Source organism: Lacerta agilis, chromosome 2 (assembly GCF_009819535.1).
Source record: "Lacerta agilis isolate rLacAgi1 chromosome 2, rLacAgi1.pri, whole genome shotgun sequence".
Lineage (NCBI taxonomy): Eukaryota > Metazoa > Chordata > Lepidosauria > Squamata > Lacertidae > Lacerta > Lacerta agilis.
Window position 1 is genome coordinate 30,148,916 of NC_046313.1, and position 13,541 is coordinate 30,162,456.

At 44.7% G+C, this 13,541-nt stretch overlaps 2 protein-coding genes across 4 annotated transcripts in view; one reads left to right on the plus strand and one right to left on the minus strand.

Annotated features, from left to right (window-relative positions):
• The window catches only part of ACSF2 (acyl-CoA synthetase family member 2), a 52,573-nt gene that overhangs the window by 14,582 nt on the left and 24,450 nt on the right, over window positions 1-13,541 (minus strand). The gene's annotated exons all lie outside the window — the stretch shown is intronic.
• Window positions 667-12,753, plus strand: CHAD (chondroadherin). Of its 2 annotated transcripts, none has more exons than XM_033139228.1 (4): window positions 667-1,688; window positions 8,626-8,789; window positions 9,173-9,327; window positions 10,462-12,753. In XM_033139228.1, exons 1-3 carry the CDS (start codon window positions 909-911, stop codon window positions 9,312-9,314), a joined length of 1,086 nt encoding a protein of 361 aa, XP_032995119.1. In that variant the 5' UTR covers window positions 667-908; the 3' UTR covers window positions 9,315-9,327; window positions 10,462-12,753. The 2 variants fall into 2 exon arrangements, with proteins under 2 accessions (XP_032995119.1, XP_032995120.1); XM_033139229.1 differs by having other exon boundaries at window positions 9,173-9,318.

Sequence of the window (13,541 nt, forward strand, 5' to 3'; positions counted from 1 at the left end):
GGAGTTTGAGTCCAACACTCTTTGGAGGCCACCAGGTTGGTTACATTTTGACTAAGGACACTTAAAGATTCAGAATGTATTTGGAATAGTTTGAGCCCAAGTTAGCAACATAGCCAATAAATCCATACAAAGCAGCAATGCAGTGTTACTTAACTGCCAAGTTCAGCCAACAATTTAGCTACAAGGCTATTTGTTACTTGCATTATTATTATTATTATTATTATTATTATTATTATTATTATTATGAATAGTGAAAAACAACAAATAAAGGATGTAGACCACTGAGCTCTAGGTAAGCCAGATGGAGGGGAGGCAGGAGGAAAGATGGATTGCATCCACAGTAGCCAATCAGTATACTCAATGGAACAGCCCAAAAGATGCCCTGTGAACTGGGCAGGGAAGGAATTCAGATTGCTTCCATGTTAGTTACCCTGGCATGCCTTTCCTATCAGCTACTGATTAGAAGGCAACAAGGAGAATGTCCCCCTCAGCACATCTGAAGATCCCCTTAGATACAGTTGTATTTTCCTGCACGCATGGTTCAGGGAAGGACGAGAAGTTTCATCAACAGACATACAAACACTGTTCCCCATGGTGATTTGTTAGCATGGGAAGCACTCCCTGCATCATCAAAGTAAAGAAGAAGAGAGGGAAGGAGGATCCCTCTGTGCTTGGTGCCAAGGGGTTAAAGTCACACCAAGTTCCTGAAGCCAGTTGCTTCCAAGTCAGAGTCTGGCTGCTGGCTGCGGTTAGTGGGAAGGGATTTTGTTTTTTAATAACATTATAAATAGGGCTGTGTTCAGCTTGCTGCATGCTCACTCTCCCTTCCACCTTCTCCCGCCTCCTCCTCCTCTTTCTCCTCTTGCTGCCGCTGCTCCTCCCTGCACATCCATCGCAGCTCTGTGGACATGGACCGGTCGGGCTTCGTACTCAAGCTCTTCAGCTTGCTGCTATGCCTACTGCCCATTCTCCAGGCATGTCCTCAGAACTGCCACTGCCACGGGGGAGACCTCCAGCATGTCATCTGCGACAATGTTGGGCTGAGAAGGATCCCCAAGGTAGCTGAGCAGACGCGGCTCCTCAACCTGCAGAGGAACAACTTCCCTGTCCTGCCGACCAACGGTTTCAGGGAGATGAAGAACCTTGTCTCTCTCCACCTCCAGCACTCTCACATCAAAGAGATCTCCAGCGGAGCCTTCCGGGGCCTGAAGCAGCTGGTCTACCTTTACTTGTCCAACAATGACATCAGCGTCATAAAGATGGGGGCCTTTGATGACCTGACGGAGCTCACCTACCTCTACCTAGACCACAACAAGATCCCGGACCTGCCCAAGGGGCTCCTCTCCCCAATGATCAACCTTTTCATCCTGCAGCTGGGCAGCAACAAGCTCCGAGAGTTGAGAGCAGGAGCCTTCCATGGGACCAAGGACCTCCGCTGGCTCTATCTCTCAAACAACTCTATCAACTCCATCCAGCCTGCGGCCCTGGACGATGTGGAGAACTTAGCCATATTCCATCTGGATAAGAACCATCTGACCAGCTACCCCGGGGCTGCCATGAGCAAGCTGAGAGTGGTGGAGGACCTGAAGCTCTCAAACAACCCCATGAAGATCATCCCGGATTTAGCCTTCCAGTCCTTTGGGCGCTACATGGAGACGCTCAGCCTGGACAACATGGGCCTGGAAAAGGTAAGTGGTCCACAGCACTTTCCCTCTCCCTCCCTAGATCTTACCTGTTCAAAATATTCCATCCTGCTCTCACCCAAATTCCACCCCATTCTAGCAAAAGCAGTGGGACATTAATGTAGCTCCCCACAGAGTTTCCTGCCCACTCCCTGCACCCGCTCCCCATTTTGCCAGCACCAAAAAGGAAACAAAAATTAAAGTAAGTCACTATACTGGGTTGGACAGAGAGGATTTAACTTCTGCACCTAGCCCAGCACCTAATAGTGATGCAAATGTCTCCTCCTTGGTCATCAGATCAATCATTTGATGAGCAGGGAGAGGGTGACGACCCCACCACCCTCAGCTGATCTGCATGGATCAGCTGAGGAGGGGGCTGTCTGTGTGTGCAAAGTGAGGGTGCAGGGTGGCCACACCCACTGTTGGCATGCAGGTGCTGAAGGGCTGGCCAAGGGCAAGGTTGACAAACAAGGTTAGCCACCCCAGGTGAGCCATCAAGCCATGAGTTTATTCTCAGTGGCTGAGAACACCAGGTGCATCACTTCTTTACATATGAATGAATCGTTCCCCTTCACTTCTGCAGGAAAAGCAACCTTTGCCCTTGGGAGACACTGTTGCCTTCCCTCCATGTATACCTCCAGCCACCATGATGATTGCAAATGCTTCTAATGCAGACTTTTCAAAAGCAGTCTCTTTCTATTTTGTCACGCTCCAGCCTATAGCACGGTTAAGAAACAGGACTCAGGGCTGGCTGGGTTCTCATCCGCTCCCATCCCAGTTATATTGGGCAAAAAAAAGGGGGTGACGGACACGGTTTGGCATGCACATCCTGCTTTCACTCCACATGCAGGGGAAATGAGCAGCAGGGAGTAGGTTTCAATCCGCCTGCTTCCAGTGGCGTGTTTGCAGTGCACCTTTAACATATACAGTAATTCATTCCGATAGAACCAAGACAAATGCTACATTTGGGAACAACACTGATGGGAGAAGTAAAGCCACACAGCCTGAAAGTAAATCCAGTGGTTTGCCACAGCCTCCAGGGTAATCTGGAGAAGAGGCAGCATGTTTTGAAGCATAAGCTAGATTCAGAAGTGGGGGGGACTGTCGGTCTTCCCTCCCTAAGCATAGTTTCTTGGTAGGGAAGGTGAAAGCATTTGCTACCTTCTTCTCGGGAGCCTGCAAGGCATGTTTAGTTGGGGAAGAAGAAGAGTGACTGGCTGCTATGGATGGGGGTAGGGGAGAAATTTTCATGGGAATCCACCTAATTCCCACTTCTTGAGCCAATCAAAATGCAGCTACCTTTCAAGATGCGCACGTCACCGAATTCAGTGATGCAGTTCTCCATCCAAATAACAATAATACATATATTTACAGGAAAGGGTGCACAAATAAGTGTGCATTAGTGAAAATAATGTACAAAAGTGTATTATATTAGGGGAAACTGCTTGCAAAAAATGTGTAGTTTATGAGGAATGTGCAGGCTTTAAAAAATAATCCCAAACTGATGTGGACATAGGGTAAATGGAACTCAAGATCAGAAAAAATGAAAATTTGAGAGAAAATGAAGTGGGCAGATTTGCCCATCCCTACAGGTCATGCCCCTTTGAAGCAAATACCTCAATGATGGTGGGAAATGGGAAAGTGGGGTGTGAAAGGGACAGGACTCCCTACACACACTCTCTCCCCTATTTGTCAAACCTGAAGAGCTTTGACTGTTTACATATCATAGCTAGGGTCACATCCATGCCATATATTAAAAATACTCTCTTAACAGTCATGGCTCCCCCCCCTCCCATGGAATCATGGGAACCATAGTTTGTTAAGGGTGCTCAGAACTGTAGCTCTGGGAGAGGCTTCCTAACTCACAGCACCCAACTACAGAAGCAAATAGCAAAAAAAAAAAAAGCACTTTAGATGCTAGTAAAAATGCAAAATAATGATAAAAGGTGATAGATTTACATTTCACGCTCCTAGATCTGAAATAAGTTGTTCTGGAATAATTTCCTAACAGCCAGTTCTCTCTCCATCAAGCCATGGGGCCCTTTCCCCCTTCAGGTTGCTCTTGAACGGAAACGAATGTTTTTCTGCATCACTGTTCACATTTCCACTACCTACCTCCCTGTCCACTATCTGTTATAGTTACCCTTTTGAAATTTCTTCCTCTCTTGCTTTCATCTGTTTATATACCCTGTAACCTGGAGGCTTCATGGTTCTACATGGAGCCTGCGATGCTTTCAAACTAAATAATATTGATATTTATTAACAGCCATGGTCATGCTGCCTGTCCTCCAAAATAAATGATGCAAAGGCTGTGTCAGTTTGTATAGTGAGAGTGACTGACAGGCAGAGACTAGGTCCCCAACCTTCCCCAACCTGGTGCCCTCCAGATTATATTGGATTACAACTACCAGCAGCCTTATGGACTACCAACTTCCACTGTCCAACCATGTACGGAGGGCACCATCTTGGGGAAGGCTGGACTAGGAAATCAATGGGACAGAGTACTGGAGGCAAAAGGCTGGCACCCCTATGCCTGCCATTTGCAAAAGGCAGACTGAAGCTCTGTTCCTAGACACCAGACTGATGGCCTGTTATTGGAATGAGTAAGTGAATGCAGTGACCACCACAGAAGTGGAGGCTAACGTCAGCGACTGGTGAGTGCTCTGCAGTCAGGTAGACTGAGCACACATGAGGACTTTTGCATCTTTGCCTCTCTCCAACCTTACACTTCATAAAGAAGGGTTTGTTTATTGACTATCTCTCAAGAGAAACCCTCACAGCACTCCACAAAGGCACTCTGTTCCTATCAAGAGAGCTAGAGGGACATTCGGGTAATGCAGCAAAATACTCCTCTTCTTCTTGGCAAATGAGTCATGTCCCAGAGGCTGAAGCATCATGCTTGAGGTGCTTTTCGTAAACAGGAGGCAGCAGTGACATCACACCAGATGGAGCATGTCCCAGATGGGCGGTGGGGGGAAGTGACCACATCAAACAGAAGCAGAAGGATCATGGAAGGCTTCCAGGTGAACAAGGAGGGAAGTTTCCAGCCATGCTATGTACCCATGCTGAGGTTATCCAGGTGAATCAGCACCAAAACAGTGACCCTCAAAGAGATGCTAAGGGATGCAGCAACATGAACCCCCGCAATAAAGCTCTGTGAATGACAGAGTGTTGGCAAACAAAATTAAATACACATTTTACATGGAAAAGAAAATCACCCAGAGCACAGAGCTAATACAGGGTCTCTACAGATTGTCAATATTTCGCAGGGGGAGGGAGAGATTCAATTACTTACTAGAACTTCAGGTTTGTGCAACTAAAATAGAGTAAAGCACTCTGTTGTGCAACAAATCCCCCTTTTTAAAATGAACTTTTTGTAGTTTGGAAAAGAACAGTCTGAAGGCATCATAAATTATGCATTGAGAAAGTGAGGTGAAAAAAGATTAACAGGAAGTCATGTAAACACCCAAGAAACAAATCAGGAGAAATGCTCATTGTCATATGAGCCTTGTACACAAATCCGAATGAATACTCAATAAATACCAGACACAGTCTAAGCTCCACGTAAGCTTTGTGCAGACGTATCAGGATGAACGGTGAACAAACAGATTCACCCGAAGGTGCCTATAAACACAGGATGCAAAGTTATCAAGCAGGTGATGGTGGCAGAGAAGAAGGAGGGAGTTTTCAAGGATAGGGATTGGCAACTGGCAAATTATTCAGGACTGGAGCAATGTGAAGTCCTCTTGATGAAAGAGCTTTTCAATTTCCAAATTACAACAGTATTCAAGAGCCTCAGAACTGCATACATGTTACCATAAAGGTGTTATCTTGTGACACACTTTTAAAAAACAAAGCAACAAAAAACAACCACTTGAAGTAGTCGTGGAACACTGTTAGGCTTTACCTGAGCAGAATACAGTATACAGTACCTAAAAGAACAATGGGGTTTGGAGTGTTGGATGAATTGTATAAACTCAGAGAGACACAAAGGTGGTTTTCACCAGTCTAGAATCCTGGCTCACAGTTTGAAGTTCAGTTATACCAGCAACTGGATTACTAGTTGACAGTTATATGTATTTCCTATCAGAAAAGGATGGTATCTAATCCAGAAAGAAGTCCACAAGGGAGCTGTCCACAGCACCATAAACCAGCTACGTCTTTTGCCATCTGGCTCATGAAAGGATGATACTCACTGATCAAGGCTGGAACTTCAGCAAAGCTCCACAGGGAAGGAGGGCCTCAGGCGGAGTTTTGTACACATGCTGGAGCCTAATCAAAATCTCCCTTCCATCTGTGTGGACCCTCAGTTCTTCTTGCTTCTTCAATCTACTACCTGTATAAATCTAGTCTAATCCCATCTATGCAGTTTCACATACTCCTCTTTATGGGTTCTGTTGGCTGACATGGGAAGAACCAAGCCAGATGAAAGACGTTGATGCTGTGGATCCTTCCCCCATGCCAGCATTACTGCTGATATAACCTGAGAAGGGGATCCATGCACACTTCCCTTTCTCCAGCTCCCTTAACTCTCTTCTCCTCACGCAGCTTAATTACTGTGCTGTGGCCTTTGGTTCTCCTTTCGTTTAGCAATCCCATATGGTTTGCTTACTGGCATACACTGGTACCCTTAACATGAATTCTAAAAAAAGTTTCTACAAGCTGAGAATTTGCTATTTCGGTAGTCAATGTAATGAACACAACTCTTTTACCGTACATGTAGTTTCAACGTTATAGGTTTCTGCAAGCAGATAGCAGACCTAAGCATTTAGTAATGGTTAGGTTTCCAGGCCAGAGTACCAACCAGCCAAAGGCTCAGCTGGAAAATGACAGAGATGACAGTGCAACCTCTTGGAATGGGTCAACAGACTTCTCAATGAGGAACCAAACAGAGCTACACCTTCCCTGGGAAGATCACAAATTCAATAGATGATTTAATCCCTGCCACAACTAAAGGGAAAAAAAGGAATGAACAGGAAGTACCCTATATAAACACTCAGTCTCATCTCATCCTTTCAGACAATAGCTACACTAGACAAGTCCAGCACAAACTCAGCACCAGCAGGTGCAATATCTAAGAGCGGGTGCATAACACCACTACACAAAGGAGCAAGAATTACAACATCTGGCGGTGAACCACAAAGCCCTCTAGAATGCAGCACATCTCCTTCAAATATATACAGCTCTTTGAGATGAGATGCTTGCCTTCACATCTCGTGTGAAAAAGAGCCCTGCCAACAACTCAAGGAGAATCTTCTGGGATTCATTCAGTGATGGTCTGTAGAGGAATTTATTCAGCAATTAGCTGATTCTTGTGACGTGTTGTGGAAACACTGCAATGGCTTAGTATATATTCTTTTCATTTCCCTGAAAAGCAGTAAGGGGAGTGGTAGTGGGAAAAACATTGTTGTAACCACTGGTAGATGTTTTGAACCTAAATTAGTAGCCTCCAAGGAAGTTTATGTTGTTGGGTTTGTGTGCATGGGAATTTTTCCAAGCCAAGCAAGGAGCAACAACAACAACTAGGCCAAAAAATAACTGCTTTAGCTCTTTACCGTCTCATGATTCTGTGAAAGAGCTGTAATCTCCAAGCAAACCTATATATGGCATAAATGTACACATTATGCAGCATCCCAGTCAGGAAAAAGAGAAAGGGGAGAGGAATCTTGAGTTGCTGGAAATTTGCCTTGCTATTTCTACTGTGCTTGAATGCCAAGTGTAACTTTCCATTTAGAGTCCACCGGGTTCTGCCAAAGTCTACAGGTCCTTGAGTCTCCACAAATACTCCTCTCCATGAATGTGGCAACCGAGTGCCAGAAAGGATTTCAACTATGAAAAGCCAAATAATCTCTTTGCTCATTTAGAAATAAAGAGATGTCTAGAAAGAAGCTGGAGGCAGGGAGAGTGATGGAGGTTGTCGGAAGACACATATCTTTTAAATAATATGGGGCACATAACCCCTCCCCCCAAAAAGGTCATCAATGTCTCTTTTAATCGGAGAACAGCCTTGTACTCTACACATGCCTGTAGAGTCATGGTTTCAGATTCCAAGAGCTTAAATTCAGCGACCCTAAAGTATGAAGACAAATACTAGGGTGGTCCTCCTCCGTGTTGGTCTGCCATAGTCAAAACAAAATAAAAAATAAGAAATTCCTTCCAGTAGCACCTTAGAGACCAACTAAGTTTGTTCTTGGTATGTGCATTTGTGTGCATGCACACTTCTTCAGATATCTGCTCATACCAAGAACAAACTTAGTTGGTGTCTAAGGTGCTACTGGAAGGATTTTATTTTATTTTTTATTTTGTTTTGACTAAAGAAGAAGAAGAAGAAGAAGAAGAAGAAGAAGAAGAAGAAGAAGAAGAAGGGGGGGAGGAGGAGGAGTTGGAGGAGGAGGGATACTTATGGCTAAATTCATAGTTTAGGTGTGCATGTAAAAATCTAATGGGCATTCCGCACTATATATCCCACCCTGATATTGATCCCTGAAACATTGATCACTGCTGGAGGGAAATACAGAAAGAGGAATGGGAGGCACTTAAGAGTGACTGCTGGACTTTGGGTTGGAGTCATAGGAACAGAAGAAGAGCCTTGCTGGATCTGACCCAAAGGTACATCCATTCCAGCATCCTGTTCTTACAGTGTCCAACCAGATGCTGATGGAAAGCCCAAAAGTATCTACACCAGGCATAGGCAACCTTCGGCTCTCCAGATGTTTTGGACTACATTTCCCATCATCCATGACCACTGGTCCTGTTAGCTAGGGATCATGGGAGTTGTAGGCCAAAACATCTGGAGAGCCGAAGGTTGCCTATGCCTGATCTACACCAACTCAAAATGCACTGCCAGCAAAAAAAACCTGATTTGTCAACTAGGCCCAAAGGATAAGCCTCTCCTTTCCCTGCTAGTTGCATGATGATTGACACGTGTGTGCCTGTGCTTCAGTTTTCAGATAAAGCATTTGCTGGCGTAACCACACTGAAGACTGTACACATTGAGAACAACAAACTGTCCAGTCTTCCTGGGAACTTCCCTTTCAGCCGTCTTGAGACTCTCACCCTGTCAAACAACCCTTGGCACTGCTCCTGTCAGCTAGCACCTCTGCGCAGGTAAACGAACACTTCATTCTATATCTCATGGGTGCAGTGACTCCACTAGTCCAGTCTTGTGTACAGGTATGTGTGTTTGTGTATCTGAAGAAGTGTGCATGCACACGAAAGCTCATACCAAGAACAAATTTATTTGGTCTCTAAGGTGCTACTGGAAGGATTTTTATTTTGTTTTGTGTATAGATATATATAGATAGATGATAGACAGATAGATGAGAGAGAGAGAGAGAGAGAGAGAGAGAGAGAGAGAGAGAGAGAGAGAAGATGCACTGGTTAGCTAATAAATCCTTGCCAGTACAAGGCATGAGTTTGGTAAATCTCACTCAGGAGATCTACCCTGACAACCACACTGTTGTGACCGTGAGAATTTGCTTCTTCTGTAGGTGGCTGGAATCCACTCGATCACGCCCTGATGCAACCTGCACATCGCCCTCTCCAGCTCGAGGACAGCAGATCCGAGATACCTCTGCACTCCGCGGTTGCAAGGTCCCCACGAAGAGGTCCAAGAAGGGAAGTCGCCATTAAGCAGGCAATTGAGGTTTTCTCCCCTTTTCTATTTAAGATAGCTTTCAGAGAACCCTTCCCACACAGGCTTTGCCTGATCACACCCAAAATTATCCCATAAAATACTATGAGATCACACCCATAGTATCAAACAGGTGACATGTTTTCTAGAGCCAGTGTCTGCCCACGTATATTTGCAGCTGGAGAAAACGAGGCAAGTGAGGTCCTGATTCACATTGTTGTGTCGTTTTTCAGCATGGGAAGGCCTGCCATGTTGCTCTAGCCTAGACAGAACTAATGCCTAGCTCTCTGTTACTGATAGTGTCAGCAGCAAAGCTGTTCCATGGGCTTCTTTGAATGGAAGCCTCTTCTACTCATCCCTGAGGCCCACTGGCAGGGCATAATTACGTAAGCTGGCAGCATAGGCACCCGGTCTGTTCCTGTTCTGTGTCTCAACAGAAGGCTTCATTTTGTATAGTTGTCAAAAGTCCAATACCTTACAAAACACATACATTTGCATTACATACAAGGACCCCGTGTCCCAGAACATGGCATCCCAGTAGTCAGAGATGGACTCAGTTCAGAGAAGGGAGGTTGGAAACAACATAGTTTCTTGTTGCCAAAGGTTTGGGCAGGGAAAAGGAGTGCAGAGGAACGGGTGAGAAACAGAAAGCGACAGATGAAAGAATCTTGTTCCAAAGCTAAGCTGCTGGCTATGTCTGTCTATACCCTGACGCTATGTCAACTTATCTATTGACTAAACCCAGCTGAGCTCCTGCCTCCTGAGCACTGTGAATGTACCAGAGCATGTTTTATTGCCTGACCAGAGGTGCATGTTTTTCCATGGAAACTTTTGAAACTTGCTGGAGGTACCGATCAGGGTGTTCTGCCAGAACTCGCTAAATCGTCCTGGGCAAGACACTCATGTCCAGCCTCAGTCCCTCCATCTGCAATACGGGGTGGTGGTAAAACTAATTTGCCTTGCAGAGTTGTTGTGAGAATTAAGCAGGTGAGGTGCTCTGAAAATGTGAAAGCGCCATACAAATGTTAAGTAGTATTATTATTATTATTATTATTATTATTATTATTATTATTATGCTTGATCTGCTCAGAATACTTTTTAGGTTTATGGAGGTATTTCTTTCTTTCTTCTTTCCTGCCCTCCCAGGACCCAGGAAAGCTAGTCCAGGTGACTGGCTGCTTCAACCAATCAGAAAACTACTGACTCCATCCAAGCCCTTCATCCCCAAGCAGCTCCACCCCTTCAAGAAACATATATCTGGTAGCAACCACCTCTTGCTATATGAAGATCGCAGAGTGGAATCCACCATTTCATTTCCCCCCCTCTGTTATTATATCTATTATTTTAAAAGATTTAGTTGTTAACAAAATACAAAACCTAAACATATGCATGGCAGTGCTAAGACACAGCTAAAGTAGATCCTGCTGGTAAAGTACACAGTCCTCTTTCTTGATGCCATTCAGCTACTCAGTTTGTCTCTGGGATTTGCCTTCTAACAGGATGGGAGTTAACAGAGAACATTAAAAGTTTCTCCACATCCCCAACGCAATGAATCCCTGATTTTGCATTGGAAACTTTGTACTTGAGCAGAACCTTAAAGTCTACCAGCATGAGAACATGAATTCGGTGTGCGGCCTATACTGTGAGGAAAGTTTTTTTGGGGATATTCTGAATGCAAAGGTTGCATTGCCTTCTTTTAATATTTGGCATGGGTGCCACCTGGGTGGTGGTTGTCAATAGGGGAGAAGCAATGGGACAAATGCTGGAAGATTACTGGAAACAAGGCATGGGGTGGAAAAGGGATTGAGCACCAGTGACATGTGAGATGAGCGATTCTCAGCTCCATCTATATTGCCCATCTGAACTGGTTTAAGAATCGGCTTTCCCAATGCAGGAAAACTTAAGACACTGGTGAGGAGTTCTGGGGATCTCCAATGAGGAATTCTCAGCACCCACACATGCCAATATTCCTTAGGGTGAGCAGTTAAAATATTGATTTCATAAGTGCAAACATGGCCACAGACTGCTGTTTCCCTCGCAACCAGTTCAATGTAAGAAAGAGACTGAATCACCAACTAGAGGGCTGCAATGGTTGTTCTGCCCTTTGCAATGCCCAGTCATTCAAGAATTTGCCAACTGATGTTTGATATCCCATTTGAACTGCCAAATGCAGAACCAATGGACCCTTATATCCAATTCCATCTAGATACTCTGTGTAGAAAAACAGACCGAAGAACAACATTGCCCTATGCTTTGCGGAAACATGAGTGCAATCCTGGGACTATATAAAACAGGGACAGTGATTTGGGTCTTTATTCTTGGTATAGATAGATTCTCTCGCCCCCATGCAAATAGGGCAAGAAGGCCATCAGGCTCTGGTAACAAAGTTATCTTGGGATTTTTGTGGTAAGGATTTCACAACTTGCCCTTCAACCATACATGAGCGGCAACAATGGATTTATTGGACATCTTTGAGCTGGGATCTCCAGAATCTACCTATATGACATATGAGGTTCAGCTCATAGAGATGGAGCATCTCTCCTGTTTGAGCCACTACCACAGTGAATCTGTACTGAGGACTGCAGTTGTAGCAGTATGGGTGAGCTAGCTGGTCACAATGAAAATAACAGATTTTCCTCTCTAGGCTGATCAGACTGAACAGAAATCTAGGGTTCATTGGAAGCGAAGCCCTTTTTTTACTTGGGGGAGGCAGGGACTGGTTCCTCAATTACTGATTTTCTAATCACACACACACACACAACCATTCCCCGAAAGGCAACTTGACTATTGCCCACCATTACTGATCCTCCTAGTCAATATGCAGATCCAAAAGGGGGTTGGGTGGCTTCTAGGCTGCACTCTTGGTTCATGTTGAGCAATGACAAAGCCTAATGGATTTGGACGGCATGCCTTGCAAATGGAGATTGCGCCCCAGAATCCTTTCTGCATGCAAGGCTCTTGAGCCGATTCACAAGGGTTCATTGCCAGATAATGAAACAGAGGTGGTTTCTCTTAAGGAAGATTGAAACCCGCTGTCCTAGAAGAACAAGATATCATAAGGTGTGCGTATATAAAATGGGTGGGGGTGGGAGGGGGAAGAGGACACAAAGGGATTCTCATCTGCCATCCTGAAAAAAAGATTCTTCCATCCACCCTATGACATAAACATATAGCTGTTTGCAGCAAGATGACTGTGGCTTATCACCATGGATTTTACAGTACCACGATTTCAATTTAACTGCTTTTATTTTTTTTAATCCTGAAGGTTTATATAAATATATAATATTTATTCCTCTGTTACTGAGTGTAAATGACTCCGAGAAGGATTTTTTTTAAAGAAGAAGAAAAAACACACCAAGATCCTCTTACTCTCATGTAGAAAGCAAATCATATATTTTCTTATGTACAACTTCTGTATAAAGCTATTGCTGCAAAGATGAAGTGACCAAGTTTTCATGCATTTTTATGTGTCTTCCATGAGTCAGAAACTGAGGTCTGTCAATAACGGCTCAATAGACACTACTGAATGATATGCATTGCGACCCTGCTATTGCTACAAGAGCAATCCCATAGGCTGAAAACACTTGACAAACACCTTGCACCTGGGGACACTCAAAATATGGTCTCTGGTACCAGTACAGCAGGAGTACCCCCCCGGTTCATGTCACTGGACTATAGCTTCCATTATCCTTGAACCCTGGTCATGCAGAGTGGGGCTGATGGGAGTTGGAGACCAAAATGTCTGGAGGGTCTGAAATAGTCTGCACAGTATCTTTTCTGAGACCCTTCTTTTCATCCAGGCTCATTAACTGCAGCCTTCCAGAGCTCTACTTTTGGTGCTGCTGCAGAACATAAGCACAGGCCACAATCATAGATGCAACAGTCCTTAACTTCACTGTTTTCAAATACAGAACTGGCTCTTTCCAGAACTGAAAAGCTGGCACAGTGGAGACTGTGCAGTCACAAAAATGACATAGGAGCACAGCCTTTTGCCCAGCCATGCTACCTGAAATGTGTGCGAGTATTACAAATATGTCCCAAGGGGCCCAAACAATACGGCACCACAGTCATATTACCTAACACCAGCAATGCACAGAGCTGTATGTGAGATCTTCTTAGAAGGCTTTGTAAGAAGCTGCCTGGCAGAGCAGAAAAAGTCATCTGCCACACCATATATTGCTCCGCTTGTTTAACCCCATCGCCAAAGCTCCTTCACATAGCTCTGC